The sequence below is a fragment of the Amia ocellicauda genome, chromosome 8 (assembly GCF_036373705.1).
Source record: "Amia ocellicauda isolate fAmiCal2 chromosome 8, fAmiCal2.hap1, whole genome shotgun sequence".
NCBI lineage: Eukaryota > Metazoa > Chordata > Actinopteri > Amiiformes > Amiidae > Amia > Amia ocellicauda.
Window position 1 is genome coordinate 43,117,743 of NC_089857.1, and position 18,253 is coordinate 43,135,995.

Here is an 18,253-nt window from a genome sequence, read left to right on the forward strand (position 1 = left end):
ACGTTTGGGCCTTTTCACACTTATTAACCAGGAGAGTTTTCATGATGCATGTTGGTTTCTTTCTTTGGATCTTCTAGCAATAATACCTGTGGCATTTCTGTGACGCTGACGTTTTTGTGGTTGTGTCCCAGTCGTGTGATTAATTGCAGGGTATTGATATGGATATAAACCACTTCTCTGCAGGTGTGTAATGCAGTTCATACATTAATGTTGAATGATGACATGGATTAATGACACTCAGGAGGGTAGAGGAAGTGCAGCCTGGTTTTAATTCTCTTGGTTTTGATTCTAGGCAAGAAGACGAGAATTTAAACGAGCTGCAGGAGACCAGCCCGCTCCTGCAGAACGGCAACGGCTCGGACAGCTCACTGCAGGCTATGCTGAAGACCCAGCAGGAGAACGAGGCGCAACACGAAGGCCTGAAAGCCAACGACTTTGTGTTCTCCGTGGAGGAGAAGCTGGCGCTCATTGAGAGGGGGATGGACATCAAGAACGGGATGGAAGACTCGTACAGGTGGGACCAGATCAACATGAACGTGTCCAAACTGCCTCCGGACAACGTACTGCGGCTGGAGGACCTGGACAAGGCCAAGACGCGCAACCAGCCTCCGCAGGACGTCGCCAACAAGTCCGTATTCAACAACAATACCCAGCCGGAGCCCCTGGAGAACGGAAACCAGGCCCTGAAGCCAGCCGCGGTGGAGCAGCTCAGCCGACGGGTGGAGGAGCAGCCCACGTCCCCAGCCAAGTTCGAGATCGTGAGAACAGCCACTGTGGGTGTGACGGCCAGCAGCGAGATGCCCATGTCCAGGAGCACGGAGGAGCTGTCCCCTCAGAGACTGGGGCCCGCTGGCCCGGTTGGCAAGTCTCAGAGTGTGACCAACATCGAGACGGGTGCCATGAAGATCTACAGCATCGTCGGCGATAACGGCCCCTACGAGTCCAGCTGTGTGGCCAGCCGGGCCCCCCTGCCCAGCGCACAGGGGCAGAACATCGTGCGCAGCAAATCAGCGTCCCTCCTGAACGACCAGCCCCTGCAGGTCTACCCCGGCTCCTCCGCGTCCTCGTCCGACCTCCTCTCCGGCAGCAAGACGCTGAGCAAATACGAGGCAGGCTATGGGCACCCGGCGCCCCCCGCTGGGAGGATCCCTGTCCCAGCCGGCATGCACGGCCCGGGGGTCCCGCAGTACAACATCCAGTACTCCAGCAGCACCATGCCCAAAGACAGCCTGTGGACACAGAGGACCGCGGTCCCCCCGGAGCAGGGCTACCTGCCCTCCCAGCGGCTGCAGCGCTCGGACAGCCACGACAGCTATGCCAAACCACCCACGCCCACGGCAGCGGCCAACACCAACTACTCCAACCGCAACAACGCCCAGGGCTACGGGGGGCCACAGCGGGGGGGCGGGCCGGCCGTGCCCATGGAAATGTGGGCAGCCCCCCCACCCAAGGACAGGCTGCTGCCAGCCGGGCCTCGGGGGACCCTGCAGAGACAGGGCAGCAACTCCTCCGCCGTGTCCATGAGCCTGGCGGACCCCCGGCGCCTGCAGGTGGCTGAGGGGGAGTACATGACCTACCGGGACATTCACACCCTGGGCCGGGGCCCCCCCATGGGCCCGGGTATGCAGAGGCCCCTGTCCGCCCGGACCTACAGCATCGACGGCCCCAACGTGCCCCGGCCCCAGAGCGCGCGGCCCTCCGCCCACGAGGTGCCCGAGAGGACCATGTCCGTCAGCGACTTCAACTACTCCCGGACGAGCCCCAGCAAGAGGCCCAACATGCGCGTCAAGTCCGAGCACTCGCTGCTAGACGCGCCGGGGACGGGCCGAGTGCCGCCCGACTGGAGGGACCAGGTGCTGCGGCACATCGAGGCCAAAAAGATGGAGAAGGTAAGAGCCCAGCTGCCCGGCCTCCTCCTGCCTCAGCTTAACCTTCTCTTCCCTCCAAGCAACAGGAACGGGCAACATCAGCGAGCGCCTCAGTAAAGGAAGCCTGTGTGTTTATTTCTCCAGCATCCTTGGTATCCATTGCCCCCCAAGCAATAATGAGCTGAACACCCTGGGCATGTTAGAGCTTAAAGTATTATGTCTCACTTGATATAAAACATATAAGCATAAAAAGGGTTTGAAATGTTTGATATCAAATGCTTCTGTTTTTTTGTATCCCTAGTTGACATTGATGTTGCCTGTGTTGGGTTTTGCCGTAGTTTCACAGCCTTGGCAGCCATCTCTCCCTTCGTTTGACAAAAATTTGTAAAAATGAGTTGTTACTGAACGTCACGCCAGGGAGCTCCTCCAGATGAGCTTTATTAAACCGGGTTCCCGGTCGGTCTTGGGAGTCTCCTCTCCCTGGATGCTCCTCCTAGAGGCTCTGGATCAATGTGCTACTGCAGCCGTCATACCTGGGGCCGTTTTCTCTCAATGTCAACTTCTGTTTGTTTCTCAATAAAACTCACCCTATCCAGGCTCGGACTGCATGCCCGTCCCTCCCTGGGTCGGAGGCACTAACCCTGTCCTGTCCCACTAGGCTGTCTGGTCTGCGCCGGTCTGTCCCTGCATGCCGTGGCCGTGTCCTGGGGGCAGCTGCCGGCCCAGTGTTGTGGTGGTTGTTGGTGCTGTATTAACACGTCCTGTTCTGCATGCCGTACTAAACTGTGTGTTCAATCTGTGTCCCTCTTTGTTCAGAACGTGCTGTCTAGGTCCTATAATTGCAATTACGCCGGCAGCTATCTCTATGGCAGCTCTAGAGATCTGCATGGCAGCCAGGGCAGTCTGGCCTTTAGTGTTGCCGACGGGAGGCATTTCGGAGCGCACATGTTCGGCGTGAGTACCCCCCCACCCCCCACGTAGGCTAGGCCCGAGCCCTGTCGCCTTTCCCTCTCCAATCAGCTGTTTAAAGAGGCATTTGATTTGTCTTTGTGGGACCGAAACATTAAAAGTTCGCATTTTAAATTCTCTGCAAACCTGAGAAGATCGCTCTTCAGGATCGCTTTTTTTCTATTACTTCTGCTGTTCAAGCAAATTAGTTTTCCCACAAAAGGGGCAACGTGTTTTTCTTTGTGCTTTTTGATATTTTAAGTTATTCCTCAATGCAGCCCCTTTTTAAGTTTTTGCAATTTTAATTATAGCCGTTAAAGCAATAGCAGTACATTTACTGTAATAACATCCACCAAGATAAGCCTTTTCTAAATGTATTTCTAAGATTGTTTTTTATTCCCAGTAAAACAAAAAATAAGTAAATTGCTTTCTAGGCCTATTTCTGCTACAATAGCATGTTAAAATGATTGCATTTGGCAGAAGATAGTGCTGAGGCTGAGACCGGACTGAGAGCCGGCTGCACTCCCGTCACATTGACGTTTCATTTAGAGAAGCAGCCAGCTGTTTTTTTTTTTGTTTTTTTCTTGTGTTCTTTTTTCCCAGTTTAATTTATTCTGTATTTGACATCTGCAGAATTAGCCCAACCCCACAATCACAACCTTTGTGATTAAATATGATAAAATCAGGCTCTAGTGCAGCTTTTAACGTAGTAAGACTGAATGTAGCAGTAGTGTAAGGCCACCACAAGTGAAATATATATAAACATAGTTTTATTTTTAATCGATGGTTTGGGGAACGTTTCTCACAGGTTAAAGCACCAATTGGGCATCCGAATTGACAAATCGCATCTTATAGAAAATGCCTTTCTTTAAACAAGATCAGCCCTTGATGTGTGCTGTTCAGTTTTCCTTTCCTGTTTTCCTGCACTCTGAAAAATCACGCTTAGACTTGCTTAGGTCCCCTGTAGGTTGGCTTGGAGGAGCCGCAGACTTCCTCTTCTCTCTTCGGCTGCCTTACTCGCTTCTCTAAAACACTAATTGGGCTCTAACTGATCTCTCCTTATGTGACCTTATTGTTAATCTCTTCACAATTACCCTCTAACCTTTCTCTTAATGTCTGGAAATGAATATTTTTTTAATGACCAAGGTAAGTAAGAGTGAATTGAGCATCGATAGATTTCTAATCATTTATAAGGAAGCACGAGGGGAGGTTTCCTTCGTTGCAACTGAATTGAGCTGCTTAAACAGTTGAGGAACATAAACCCAGTGGAAACAGCTTCATGGTCTGATTCCAAAGTGTCAGGCCTTGGTTTCTACATCTTGCCATCCAATACGTTTTGTGCTGAGCCTAGAGTTAGAGCAGATCATCCTATAATCAAACTAATCCTAACAGGGTAATGGAGCTGCATCAACAAAATGTAATCTCCTGCTGAGGTAAATCCTCCTTCTACACTGGATACAACCAATCGGATGTATAAAAAAAAAAAAAAAACTAATACTCAAGACCCGTTAGAAGCGATTCTCCACGAGAAGAGGAGAGAGGTGATCCTTTCAAACAGTGATACAGCCAAGCCCTTATATTGGATTTAGCATTGGATTCAGTAGAAGAAAGATTCTCTCCAGGTTTACCTAAAAATAGTTGCTTTAGTTTGATTCAGGCCTTAAGAATCCAGTGTGTGGTTTGCGTCACAGGCCTGACAAAAATTATAATTTACCAGGCCTCTGTATGTCACGTGTGTGTCTTCAAAGGCATGATATATAAACTTCACCTTCACAGCAGCCCGTCCGCAAATCGCTTGTTCACAGGCACACTCACCAAACATAACGTGTGTGTGTATAAGAATCTTATGCAAGGAGATGTCGGCGAGCTCTGTAGTGTTCATGAAGCAACCCCAGAGACCAGACTGATGCTTTAAGCACAACTTGTTTATTTCATGTTTGTCCTCCGAAGGAAAACTCCTAGATGCATCATTTTCTGTGATATATTGAATATATTTAAAAGTAAAAAGAATAGTTGTTCCTCCAGGCCCGTCAGCTTAATCAACTACAAGTCCGTTTTTGCTCAGCTCAAATTTCACTTCTTTCCTCCGAATATATATCTGAATTCGACTTGAAAATTAAAAATCAAATCAACCGTGGTTTTAGCCGCGACACACTTTTAATGTTAGAGGTGTGAATGATATCTGACTCGACCCATCATTGGGATATCGCATGTTCAGACGTGTGTAATTGGTGTTTTGGGAGATGTGGGAGATTGAGAAGTCAAACGGGTAGGATTACTCTCCATAGAAGGGACTACTGTTCTTTCGAAACCGGTCCGCTAGGTCCAGCCCCTCAGAGCGACCGTTCACGACAAAGGCAGCCGTCGCTCACTTTCCTAGTCTGCGGCTGAGTGTCCGGTACAGGCATGCTCTTGGCTCAATCACGACCTTAAAAGCGTTTTAAGTACGGAGTTGATGTGGAGAGCCAGGTGCCTGCAGACACACACTAATGAACGCTCTCTCTCCCCGTCAGGATGAAGTGTTCGGGACGCCGCAGAACTACTCGGTGGACACTCTGAGAAAAGTAAGTCGGCCTCCTTCCTGTGGCTTTTTCGATGCCTGCTTTCCTTGGGCCTGGGAAAAGCGTCGAAGGGATTTACAAACTGTGGCAATTGAATGCAAATGAGGAAATAACCCTCGCTCTGTTCACTAGACAACTGTGCGTACGGCTTAACGCTGACCTCCAGTTTGTGCCGTGTAAACAGATGAAGAGAATTAAGGCGTGAATGCTTTGTTGCTAATTCAGGATCCATGATCGCTCTCTGATGGTTAATTAACCTTCGTTCATGAATACATTACTGCAAGAGATTGTTTTTCCTCTCGGGGCCGGGGTGCAAGTATTATTTTGAAGGTCGGTGGATTTGAGTTCCACTTATTAAATAAATGTGATTTGTGCGCGCTAAGAAAAGCAGATTTTTATTTCCTTTGAAAAATGATCAGAGCTGAACTTAAAGGGCAGAGTTTGATCCATTTGAGAGGGTCTTCTAATGCCTAGACGTTTGAAGTATTTAATTCCAAATGCAAAGCGTGTTTATTTTACTTCAACTTTTTAAAATCAAGCCCCTGTTTCTGGGTTACAGGATTTAAAAAGCAGGCATATTCAAATAATAAGGTTGAAGCACTCAAGGTGGCGATGAGGGAAGTATAAATATAGTGATTTAAAATGGTCACAAATGAAATTTCTTGCCACATTGAACCTCTTTCAAATTTTGCACCGGTGGCTTCTGTCTGTATGGGATGGTGTGCTAACCAAATAGGAAATATGAATCTCGTGAGCCAATAGCGTCTGCTAATCTTGTGGGTTTTAAATCAAAAGAACACTTACCGCTTTATTACGTGTCGAGGAAATAGCAGTTCAGAAGTCATCCTCTGAAATCTCGAGCTGTAATACGAACACGGAAGGGATCCAATAATTAAAATAAGATGTATAGTAGTATTTGATTATTATACCTGTACACCTGCAGTGATCAGATCCTGTCATCATCTTATAAATGAACTACATTCTACATTTAAGAAAGAGAATCCTTTTTGCAGGAAGGGCCTGGATGTGTTCATTACACCAGGGAAAAGGCAGCGAAAACCTAATTAATCTGACACCCTAAACCTCCTTGGTCGCAGCTGCTTCTCTTCTCAGGTTCAACAATCAATAGGAAACCCATCATGGGGTCGGACTCTCGTTTAACCCCCAGATTAGCTGATTGTTGAGCTGTGGTGCAATATAATGTAATTGAATCGGGATTGTACTGACCGGTCTGACAGGGGAATCGCATTAAATCGCTCCTTCCCTCCGAACGCATAACTCGCTTTGATAGTTTTATTGGGGAAGCGCTGGGACCACCTGTTCATGCACAGCATCCGCCACAATGCGTGTGTGTTTGTCAGTCAGCCAGAGCTGTGCAGGTGGTCTCTCTCATTTGTGTTTCAGTGACATACCCTCTGTCACTGTCCACACCTGCTGGGCCACCAGTGAAAACGCACCCCTTGCCCAGCGTGGGTCCAATTTGTTCTTCAGTTGGGAGAAAAATTGTGTAGTTCATATGAATCTGAGTATTTATAACTGGGAATAAATATATATATACTTAAAGACTTGAGAGGTTTTATATGTTCAAACGGGGGTCTCCCTACACGATACCATGAGGGGGGTCTCGACCGAGGAGACACTCATACGCTTTATTCCTTCACTCATGGTGCATTATCTGTACTAACATGGATGCCCAGGCAGTGGTATAAAATGGCTCCACTAAATTAATATAAATTTGTCCAAGTTAGACAGACGCACAAAAGCAGAATGGAGTCTCAGGTATGTATGTGTGTGTGTGTGTAGACATGACTTGACATGACATGAAAGTTTTTCACAAGCAAAATAATTCACTGGGGGCGAATAAAACGTAACCAAATCCCTGATATGCCTCCATAGAACAATGTTATCGTTGTTCTTGCTCTAATGAAGGAGTATGAAATGGTTGGACAAAGGGTCGAATTCACAAAGAAATTGATGATTTTGCTTCTGGGAGGAAAAATGAAATGATAAACGTTGTGCTAGCTCAGCTGTACGCGGGTGCAGACCGTATGAATATGGATGAGGGGAGATTGAGGTAGAAGTGAATCATGAGAGAACAGACGTCAATGTCGGCCACCCCTCCCCGCTTATCAACCTCTCCACAGAGGACGACATCCGAAACTAGTGTCGAGCCCACAGCTCCGGCCGTGAAATAAACTACCTCCTGTGCGTTTACCCAGGCTGTGTGAGGTATAGAGGCTGTGTGAGCGGCCCGGTTTCTTTAATACCAACAGTCTTTACGGTAGAAAATGGGAATAAGAATTGAATGAGAGAATCTGAGTATGAACAGTCCTCCAGGTGCCCAGTGTGAAATGGTTTGTGGTGGGATTGTGTTTTAACCCCCAGTGCTTTCAGATCTCAATTTGAATGGTAGAAGCATCCTAAACACGCATAGGTTTTTTTATGAGGATGGAAAAACAAACCTCAAGCTTTTCAGACTGTTTCACAGCTGGTCCATTTGTTAATAGAGGGGGATAAAACAGGTTGTGGGAATCTTTGGCTTTTTAAGGATTTATTTTCTGTTCTGTTTGCAATATGGAGGCTACATTTATTAATGCCCTTTGTCACTGTTGTCTGTGTCTCACAAGTACGAACTGATTGATAACCGATCTTTCTAACTATATAGTGAAAGTTGGTTTTATTTGATTTTTAATTAACTGAAACCGAAACCTAAAAGGGACTTCTAATTAAAGAGACCAGGACACGAACAGGGATCCCTTTACGACACGGCACACAAACTGCCCTTGTCAGAGATGTCGGAGCTAAATATACAGGGCAGTGTGTTATTTTAGGAGTCTTGGCATACTGTGTAGAGAAGGGGCATTGCAGGAATTTTCCCTCCTGCTTAACCTGTCCTGTCCTTGGGTTTCTATTTTTATGATTAACGTTCTGGGAACCATTGCGATGGCATAGCAAGATGGAAACCCATTAAGAGCTCTAGATTACCTCCCCTTTAATTGAGCTAACTGAGTTCAATATACCAAGTCGTTAACTTGTTTATTTATTTGTTTATCTCTTCGTATAGCGTGACAGACTAGTATGGACGTTTTTCTAATTGAATGTTTTACCTAAAACAAATTAACCAGATTATTATTGTTGTTAAATATAAAGACCAATGTGTCTCAGTGGATCTACTGAACAGATGCTGCCTCATGCTGTTAGCTGTGAAAACTGCAGCTGTGGGGCTGAGATCCTGACACACGCGCGTACTTTTGCTTGTTTTTGACTTGTTGGCTGTAAATAAATGGAGCAGCGTGTTTATTCTCTGGCTGATCGTTATAGCTTTCTTCAGATTTGATATAAAGGAAAAGAAGGGAGTAAACCCCATAGTTATAACTAACGTTGGCCTCTTAATGGGTTTTGCTCTAACGGAGGATTGGAGAGACATTTTTAACATCTTCGCTCACAGACTGGAGCAAAACAAAACTGACAGAAGACGGAGTAGTTCTGTAGTGGCTGTTAATGACTGAAACCCCCACCCCCCCCCCCCCAAACGTGTCTGATGTTTTCAGCCGTCAGTAACCCAGAGATCTAATCAATTTAATTCTGTGTTCCATTATCGGGTAGTCTGCTTTTCCCGAATCCGCAACTGTGGACAAACCGTAACTTTGCAGATGCAAGCATTCGGGGAGCCGGAGACCCTGCCACTGAATCCACAGATGTCATATTAAAACATATTAATCTCGTGCTTTGCAGGTGCCTTTGACGAATGGACAGATGTGCCCGCCTTCCAGAGCCCAGATGAACTGCGGCCAAGTGCACTGCCCGCCCCCCCCCGCGCCTGTGGCCCGGCACCCCTCCAGAGAGCAGCTCATCGACTACTTGATGCTGAAGGTGTCCCAGCCCCAGGGCCCGTCCCGACCGCCCCTCGAGGTCCTGCAGCAGGAGGTATGGCCTCGATATACTCTTGCCTGTCGCTCATGTTCTGTTGAATGGGTAGCACTGGAGGACCAATAAGTAAAAGCATCAGTTTAGTGTTTTGGTGTCCCAGTCCCCCGTCCTGTTCTCACTTCCGTCACTAACACACTTACACAGGCCCTCCACAGCAGCTTGTGACATCGTGCCCTTGTGCTCCTGGCTCTGTGGATGAGCCGGCCTGCGGAGGGCTGTCCTTCTACTGAGAGCCCTTCCCTGGCGCTGGCACTCGCCAGCTGCCACAGCGCCCTGTTCTCCGTCCTGCCCAGAGTGGCACACAGGAGCACACTGTTCCCGTCCACTGGGCCGTTCATGACTTTTATTTAGTTTTTCACTTTTCATTTTAGTATTGTCTGTCATCACACCCCACCCCGTGCTGCTTCAGTTCATGGCTGAGCGACTCCTCCTATCTGTTGCCTGACTCTGTTTAAATGCTGTCACCAGCATTACAAGTAATGAAAATACGGGCTGCTGTAGTTGTTTTTGTAAAGCATCTTGGCGGTGGGTCTTGCAGGGCAGTTGTTGACATTTCCAGCCCTGTCCCTTCAAGGCCGGCCCGTGGGCAGCGTTGAGCAGCGATGCTATGGCCTCTGTGGGTTTGGCAGGGCTGGGTCTCTAACTGCGTCCGCATCCACAGCTAGGTGTCTGTGTCTAATAGCCCGGCTGCCTGTGCTCAAGGAGAGACCAAAGATTGCCCCACCATAGTCCGGTGCAGGGTTGGGGTCTGCAGCCCTTGTGGGTGGGATTGCTGCAGGATTGCCATGTGTCTTTCCATTAGCAGCGGATCAATACCTGTAAACGATGGCAGATTATCCACAGAATTGGATCAGAGAGGTAGTAGGTCTGGGGCTAAAGGAAACCCAGTGGCCCTGGGGGACTGGAGCCCCCTCCATGTCGAGCTGCCAGAATTGTATCTTGCTTTGTTGGAGGAAATGGATTGGGTTGGATTTTAAAAATGATGTCTGAATGTAGATGTTCATGAGAGAATTCTGTACGTTATGTTCCTAATCAATCAAACTAATACACAATACTATCCTGTATCTGTTTTGCTTTCCAGATCAGAGTGAAAATCGAGAAGAACCCGGAGCTGGGTTTCAGTATATCGGGGGGGATCGGTGGCAGAGGAAATCCGTTTCGACCAGAAGACAACGTACGTGTGCCTGGGATTACTTCTGTTAACTTCAATACTATTCTGCTGAAATTAAATTAATGCATCTTAAAAGTGGCAGTGCCAAGAGCAAGTGTGTCTGAGTGTCTCTCTGCATGAGTGTGTGTTTTTTCTGCTGCTGCTCATGAACACGGTTAATAAACCCTTGTTTTTTCACAGGGCATTTTCGTAACCAGAGTCCAGCCAGAGGGACCTGCGGCCAAACTCCTGCAGCCCGGGGACAAGATCGTCCAGGTAGAGTCAGAGTGGAGCTGGGCTAATGGATGACTCCTCGGGATTGGTGGATCTCTGTAGAGCCGCTGTGTCTGTTTAATGTATGATGTGTAAAACTGAAGGTCAAGGCAATATTGAGTTGGTCTCTCATTGTGTGAGATCTTTTATTCACGTTTCATTATAAAAATACTGTCAGACAGGATACGGTCATAGTGCTCTAGGTCACCGACTGACTTATTTTTGTTTTTAATAAGGTTAATGTTTTTTTAGTAGTAATAATGAAACTGGTTTTCTAAGGAAACACTAAAATCTGAAGTAGCAGGTAGTCTGTCCTGTAACTAGTCTTGTCTTGTTATTCAGCAAGACTTTGATCGATGTTTTATTTAATCGGCATTCAAGCAGAAACCAGAAACTATTTAAAACTGCAACCAGCCATAACCACCCTAAATAAGTCACTTATTGCCCACTTAGGGCGATCCCAACTGAGTCGACACTCAGTCGAGTCTGCTCCGTGTGCTAACGCTCCCATCTCCCATTGCAGGCCAACGGATACAACTTCGTCAATATTGACCACGGACAGGCTGTGTCTCTGCTGAAGACCTTCCCCAGCACTGTGGACCTCTTCATCGTGCGGGAGCTCTCTGCGTAGAGAGCGTTGGGGATGGCACTCGGCACAGGACGCCACGCCTCGGAGGGGGGGAGATATGGAAGCCGTGAACTGAATGTTTGCTTCACTATTTTTATAAGCAAAGGAGCCAGTTATTTACATAGATGTTTGAACTGCATACAGAAAATTAGTGCTTTTGGTAATGGGGGGGCGAAGCCACTGTGGGGAGGGGCACGCGTCGGAAACGAGGCATTTTAGACGCCGACACTGTGGGACGCGGTTTTCTAACGAGAGATCGATCGCGGACGGAGATCCTTCCGCTCGAACAAACCTGTGTGCTTTCTGTACAGACCTGTAGGTTTTTTTTTTTTTTTTAATAATTCATACACATTACTAAATGACATACGGCGCTCGTGTAGTGTAAGCCTGAATCTGAGCTGGGGAGCGGATGGCAGGGCTGTCTGCTGCCTCGATGTATATGCCTTTATTTTTATCGTCTTTTCTAACTTTAAAAGAAAAAAAAAAAAAAGGGGGGGAAAAAAGACTGCTATGAAACCACTGTAGATGTGCGGGACGGGGACAATCGGAGGACAATGCTAAGTGCGTGTTGTGGAGACGAATGTGGTGCTGGACTGAGGTTGTCCGTGTTTGGGCCAGACGAGGCAGACCTTCCATTTCCCACGAAGACGGGTGGACCGGGGGTGAAGCCGCCCCGGGCCCGGCTGTGTTCCTGTGAGGCGGACGTGAGGGTCCCGACCCCAGTCCTAAACCACCACTGTGCCCCCCAGTCCACAGCCTGCAACGGCCCTCGTCTCTCACGTCCGTGCCGCTCGGCGAAAAACCACTTCCCTGGATCCTCGTGATCCGGCTCCTGTCTGTGTTGTTCAGATCTGTTCCTCTGATGAAATCCATGTCAAACTGTGTGGTTCTGGACTGGGGTGGTGGGAGAGGGGCAGAGCACTGAGAAACGCCTGACCTACGAGTCCCAAGACAAACGTGTTCTCTAGATTTTAATTTGTCTTGATATAAAGTACTGGGACGTTTTAAGGAGACTTTGGGGAAATCCCCCCCCAATACAAAAACGATTTGGATTGCTTGGCCTTAATCTGCCTCGCCTGGAGTGCGTGGGAGCCGGACGTGCGGTGCTAGGAAACCAAAGTAAGTGTATAAACTGTGGCAAAGAGTCGGTGAAGTAAGAGAGGAGCGCTGGGCTCCCCAGGTCCCGGCCGTGCGTTGGGGCGTCTAACAAAGGGCTTTACTCACACGTCTGCATGTCGTGAAACGAGACGCTTACAGGGGGCGTGTTGTTAAAGGGTTTCTGAGAAAAACCAGTCTGCCTTTCCATACTGTACAGAGTCTCCTCCTCAAACGGACGCTTGGATTCGTGTCTGTCCGTCTTTGTCCTAGAGAGCTGTTCGTGCAGCTGCAGATCGGGTTTCTGAAGACGAGAGCGTCGAGAGGCTGAAAAGGTGACCGTGTTCACAGAGATGTGCCATAGAAGACCACGAACTGTTTGAGTCGAGGCGTGGGGGTGTCCGCGCCTTGAGATCTGAGCAATACTCGCCCGCGTCCCCGGCCCACGAGAAGTCCCGGTCTGAGCCGAGCGGCGCGTGGCGGTGTTTCCCTCGTCAAAAAGCAATAGCCTGTGCGTCTGAGAGAAGAGGAGAACGGTTTGCGTTTTTTTTTTTTTTTTTATCTGAAAGGAAACCCTATAAGTACTCGTGATTGTTATACAGGTTTTTATATTTTTAATTTTTTTTTAATGAGAAACATAGGAACCTAAATTAGGAATTGTTTGTAAGAAGAATAGTAGTGTATCCAATTTTAGTACCAGACTTGACCCAACTGCCCCACGGTTTGATGAATCCCTGCGCTACAGAAATCCTCCACTCGTCTCCGCTTCCTGTGAAACCCAGAAATGGCTGCCTGCGCAGTCCAGACGTCCCCGGCTGTTTGGGGACGCAGATCCACCGGACGCTGTGCTGGAGGCCACCACTCTTCAGAAGTGTGTGTGGGGGTGGGGTGGCGGACGCTCAACCAATACAGAGTAAATATCATCAAGACTAATAATTGTTTAAGGCTGCAAATGCCAAAAGGGTGATTTTATTTATATACGGCATAATTAACCAGTGCTTTTTAACGGCAACACTAGCTGTGTTTACATGCGACTGCAGCGTGCGACTCTCGGACACCCTGGGAGACCGGGGGCTGAGCCATATTAATAGTTCAGCTGGGGCACAAAAGCTGCTTTAATACGACGTCCGAATCCGATGATGACTGTGAACAGACTGGACCCGAAAGCGCTCTCGCTTCGCCGCCCCCACTGGAGGAGAAGCCGGGTGACAAAGGTCCCGAGCAAGTGTCACCGTTGTCCCGTAGAGTGGCTACTCGGTATGTGAACATAGCTACTGTTGCCCCCTTGTTGGAGGGGGTGGGGGGGTGGAAAGTCATCACACTTTTGTTGTTGGGGGGTGGGGGGGGATTCTTTAATGAAATCGGCTTCAGATGATCTGACCCTAAAAGATCTAACGTGATTATAACCAGTTTGTCTCGGCTTCAGTTTTAATAATGTAACTCTTGGGTAGTTGTGTGACAATGCTGTGACTCTCTCTCTCTCATTTTGATTAATCGCATCAATTGAAAGCGCTCCACCCGTCAGGATTTGTCTTTAGACACTTTTTTTCCGGCACAGTCTTTTTCCTTTTACTGCACCTGTTATGAACATCTCCTTCCCTGTTTCTTTGATATTCAGGCTTCTCCACGGATAGCAACAGTGCGTTTGTTACCTTTCTACCTTTACCGTTCACCCAGGCCGTGCCTCAATGTCGACCGACTGGTTTTTAGTCTTTCCGTTCGCTTTGAATCTTTTCAGTTTATGAACCCAAACAGATTGAGCTTTCACTTTCAGATGTTTCTTAGTTAGAGAGAGAGAACAACATGACACATTGGACTTTGTGCCGAGAATGTCAATGGTCACGCATCGCTGCCATCGCGTAATTGTTCTTTTATGCGTCGTAATGGGGGGGCGGGGTTCCGAATTTTACCATTTTAAATCTCTATTTTTATATCGATGACATTGAAGAGCTATATAACCGATATTGACAATCGGGGCATTAGATTTAGGGTCATGTTTTCTTCTGCCGAATCATTAAAGAATTTCTTGTGGGTTTTTATTTCTTGGTTTGTTTTTTAAATGATACAAATGATGTAACAGTTCCCATGTATTTGTTACTTTTTATTTATTTAGTACATTCTGTTTCTGTGATTTTAGACATTACTAATCGTGTAAATACTTAAAAACAAAAAAACCTTACACACGGCATTAGTGAAGTAAATCTTTAAAACCAGCAATAAACGAGACGCAGAAACAACCCTTTTACTGCATAGCTGTTTCATATCAGATGTTTCTCTGTAAGCAGCTACAATTAAATGTTTGATTGATATGCATTTATTCAACATTCCAGATTTTGTACATAATTAAACTGTTTCTGAGGTAACCTGTGGAAAATAGGAAATAAACTAATGCTCTTTAAAAGATGCTGTGAAACTCATTTTGTCTGTTTATTCACACACTGTCCGTGCTTTGAGGTTCCCAGTCCTAAGACCTGGATAGATGTGCTTCTTTGTACAGCCTGTATGTTCACTGCCTTCATTTAACACAAATGGTAAAGTGTGTTCTACATATGTTTGCCAAAAATAGTTCCTTAGCATTGTATGAAAATGTAATCTCTTCTGAGCTGCATATCTACTGTCACCAATGACAAGTTATTCAAATCCTGAGTCAATCAACTTGGTGCGCCAGTGAAAACATCCCCCCTCTGCAGGAGACGGTTCACTCAGTGTCAGCGATTCACACGTGAGAATAAATGTTCGTATGGGGGTGAAAAGAGGCCTGAAATTTCTCTGACAAAATGGCTGATTTCTCGCACGTCAGTGTCCAGGCCATGAATGATTTAGGATGACTTCACTAGACGGACGAAACTGAGCGTAAACTCATGGATGAATAATAATCCCGAGAGATGTCTGTCCACACTGTCTTGTCCCTGTTGGGCTCCGGTATTGATTTTTCTCGGGCTCTTCCACTGGAGGGTCGGTTCAGATGTGAAAGGGATATTCCGATCTGAGCTTAATACTGTGTATGTAGTACTGTATTGTTATATAGTGCAGTGTAGTAGGCTATGATACTGTGTAGTAGTGTACTGTACTAGTGTACTATACTGTAGTGCAGTTACGGTACTGTTATACACTCACCTAAAGGATTATTAGGAACACCTGTTCAATTTCTCATTAATGCAATTATCTAACCAACCAATCACATGGCAGTTGCTTCAATGCATTTAGGGGTGTGGTCCTGGTCAAGACAATCTCCTGAACTCCAAACTGAATGTCTGAATATGAAAGAAAGGTGATTTTAGCAATTTTGAGCGTGGCATGGTTGTTGGTGCCAGACGGGCCGGTCGGAGTATTTCACAATCTGCTCAGTTACTGGGATTTTCACGCACAACCATTTCTAGGGTTTACAAAGAATGGTGTGAAAAGGGAAAAACATCCAGTATGCGGCAGTCCTGTGGGCGAAAATGCCTTGTTGATGCTAGAGGTCAGAGGAGAATGGGCCGACTGATTCAAGCTGATAGAAGAGCAACTTTGACTGAAATAACCACTCGTTTTAACCGAGGTATGCAGCAAAGCATTTGTGAAGCCACAACATGTACAACCTTGAGGCGGATGGGCTACAACAGCAGAAGACCCCACCGGGTACCACTCATCTCCACTACAAATAGGAAAAAGAGGCTACAATTTGCACAAGCTCACCAAAATTGGACAGTTGAAGACTGGAAAAATGTTGCCTGGTCTGATGAGTCTCGATTTCTGTTGAGACATTCAGATGGTAGAGTCAGAATTTGGCGTAAACAGAATGAGAACATGGATCCATCATGCCTTGTTACCACTGTGCAGGCTGGTGGTGGTGGTGTAATGGTGTTGGGGATGTTTTCTTGGCACACTTTAGGCCCCTTAGTGCCAATTGGGCATCGTTTAAATGCCACGGCCTACCTGAGCATTGTTTCTGACCATGTCCGTCCCTTTATGACCACCATGTACCCATCCTCTGATGGCTACTTCCAGCAGGATAATGCACCATGTCACAAAGGTCGAATCATTTCAAATTGGTTTCTTGAACATGACAGTGAGTTCACTGTACTAAACTGGCCCCCACAGTCACCAGATCTCAACCCAATAGAGCATCTTTGGGATGTGGTGGAACGGGAGCTTCGTGCCCTGGATGTGCATCCCACAAATCTCCATCAACTGCAAGATGCTATCCTATCAATATGGGCCAACATTTCTAAAGAATGCTTTCAGCACCTTGTTGAATCAATGCCACGTAGAATTAAGGCAGTTCTGAAGGCGAAAGGGGGTCAAACACAGTATTAGTATGGTGTTCCTAATAATCCTTTAGGTGAGTGTATACTACTGTATTTTTCTTCTGACCTACTTTTAGTCACTAACATACTTCCTTTTATACTGCTGCTGTTAACCTATTTACTATCACTTATGTATACTCCTAACCTAAAATCTACTACTTACACTAACATACAAACTGTCCCTGATATTGACCTGCATACCACAGTGAAAAATACTGTATATTCCATCATACACTGCACAAAGTACTGTCCCAGACGGACAAAGTTTCTTCCCATTCCAGCTGCTCTTATTATCCAGCTGTTATCGGAATGTATTGCAATTGGACTTGGTGGCTCTGGGTGCATTCTTTGTGTTGATCACGACATCCAAACAGTCATTACGGCACGGATAAGACGCTGAATCTGAGACGAGGTCCGATATCGCCCCCACGTGGCACAGTGGAAAATACCCCCCAGCGGTGTTTGTATCGGAGCAGGGATGCACCAGACAGTGACATGGAGTTGAGTGAGAAATCGCACGGCCAACTACAAATACAAAATATGGGCCTATAAAACTATATCGGAGGTAGAGAGAAGGATACAAATTTAAATCATGTTTAATTCACAAACCTGTGCCTTATTTGTTTTTAAATACCTAAAATACTTGCATGAAGTTGCCTCCAAATGTATTTCTATTCCAAAAGAAATGTAATTGAAATATAGAATTATAAAATGTTAATGAGTTCTGTATTATATGCACACAGCAGAAACATATCCAGATACACATATAGGCTGTAGAAAGAGACGCACTTCACTCACCACGTGTAACTGATACTGAGACGCATCACACTGTCCGTGTCCCACAAGAGCTCAATAAAGGGCAAAAATTGAAGTATCTTAGAAAATGAACAAGATGTAGCAAATGTTCTAAATGAGTATTTCAAAAGAAAATGTACACATTTTTACAAAATAAAAAACATAACATCCCACAGGATAACTACCGCCCTGTCTCCCTACTCCCCTTCCTCTCAAAGACTCAAGCGGGCGGTCCACCATCAGCTCCCTGACTTTCATTCCCATCACTCACTCCTGGATCCTCTGGAATCCGGTTTCCGCACAGCTCACTCCACTGAGACGGCTCTCCTGGCAGTCACTGACTCCCTCAGCTGTGCTTAGGCGCCTCCCTCTCCTCAGTCCTCATCCTCCTTGACCTCTCAGCAGCATTTGACACCGTCGATCACTCCATCCTCCTCTCCTGCCTCACTGACCTTGGAATCTCTGGGACTGCTCTCACCTGGTTCTCCTCCTACCTCAACGACCGGACCTACCAAGTGACATAGCCAGGTTCCTCAACCACCCCCCAGCCTCTCCTCACAGGCGTTCCCCAAGGCTCCGTCCTGGGCCCCCTCCTGTTCCCTCTCTACACTCGCTCCCTGGGCCACCTCATCGCATCCCATGGTTTCTCCTACCACTTCTATGCTGTTCATGCCCAGATCTTCCTGTCTTCTCCCTTTTCTGACCCTCTCATCCCC

General features: G+C 46.9%; 1 protein-coding gene across 3 annotated transcripts in view; it reads left to right on the forward strand.

The window, feature by feature from the left end:
- Window positions 1-14,857, forward strand: part of erbin (erbb2 interacting protein) — an 87,464-nt gene extending 72,607 nt beyond the window's left edge. For 2 of the 3 annotated variants that reach the window (XM_066711550.1, XM_066711549.1), the window contains 7 exons: window positions 293-1,889; window positions 2,685-2,822; window positions 5,330-5,380; window positions 9,113-9,304; window positions 10,389-10,481; window positions 10,659-10,733; window positions 11,254-14,857. In XM_066711550.1, coding sequence (XP_066567647.1) covers window positions 293-1,889; window positions 2,685-2,822; window positions 5,330-5,380; window positions 9,113-9,304; window positions 10,389-10,481; window positions 10,659-10,733; window positions 11,254-11,361 — 2,254 coding nt within the window. In that variant the 3' untranslated portion in view covers window positions 11,362-14,857. The remainder of the gene's footprint in view (window positions 1-292; window positions 1,890-2,684; window positions 2,823-5,329; window positions 5,381-9,112; window positions 9,305-10,388; window positions 10,482-10,658; window positions 10,734-11,253) is intronic. The other variant, XM_066711552.1, reaches the window with a different exon arrangement.
- Window positions 14,858-18,253: the final 3,396 nt, after the last annotated feature.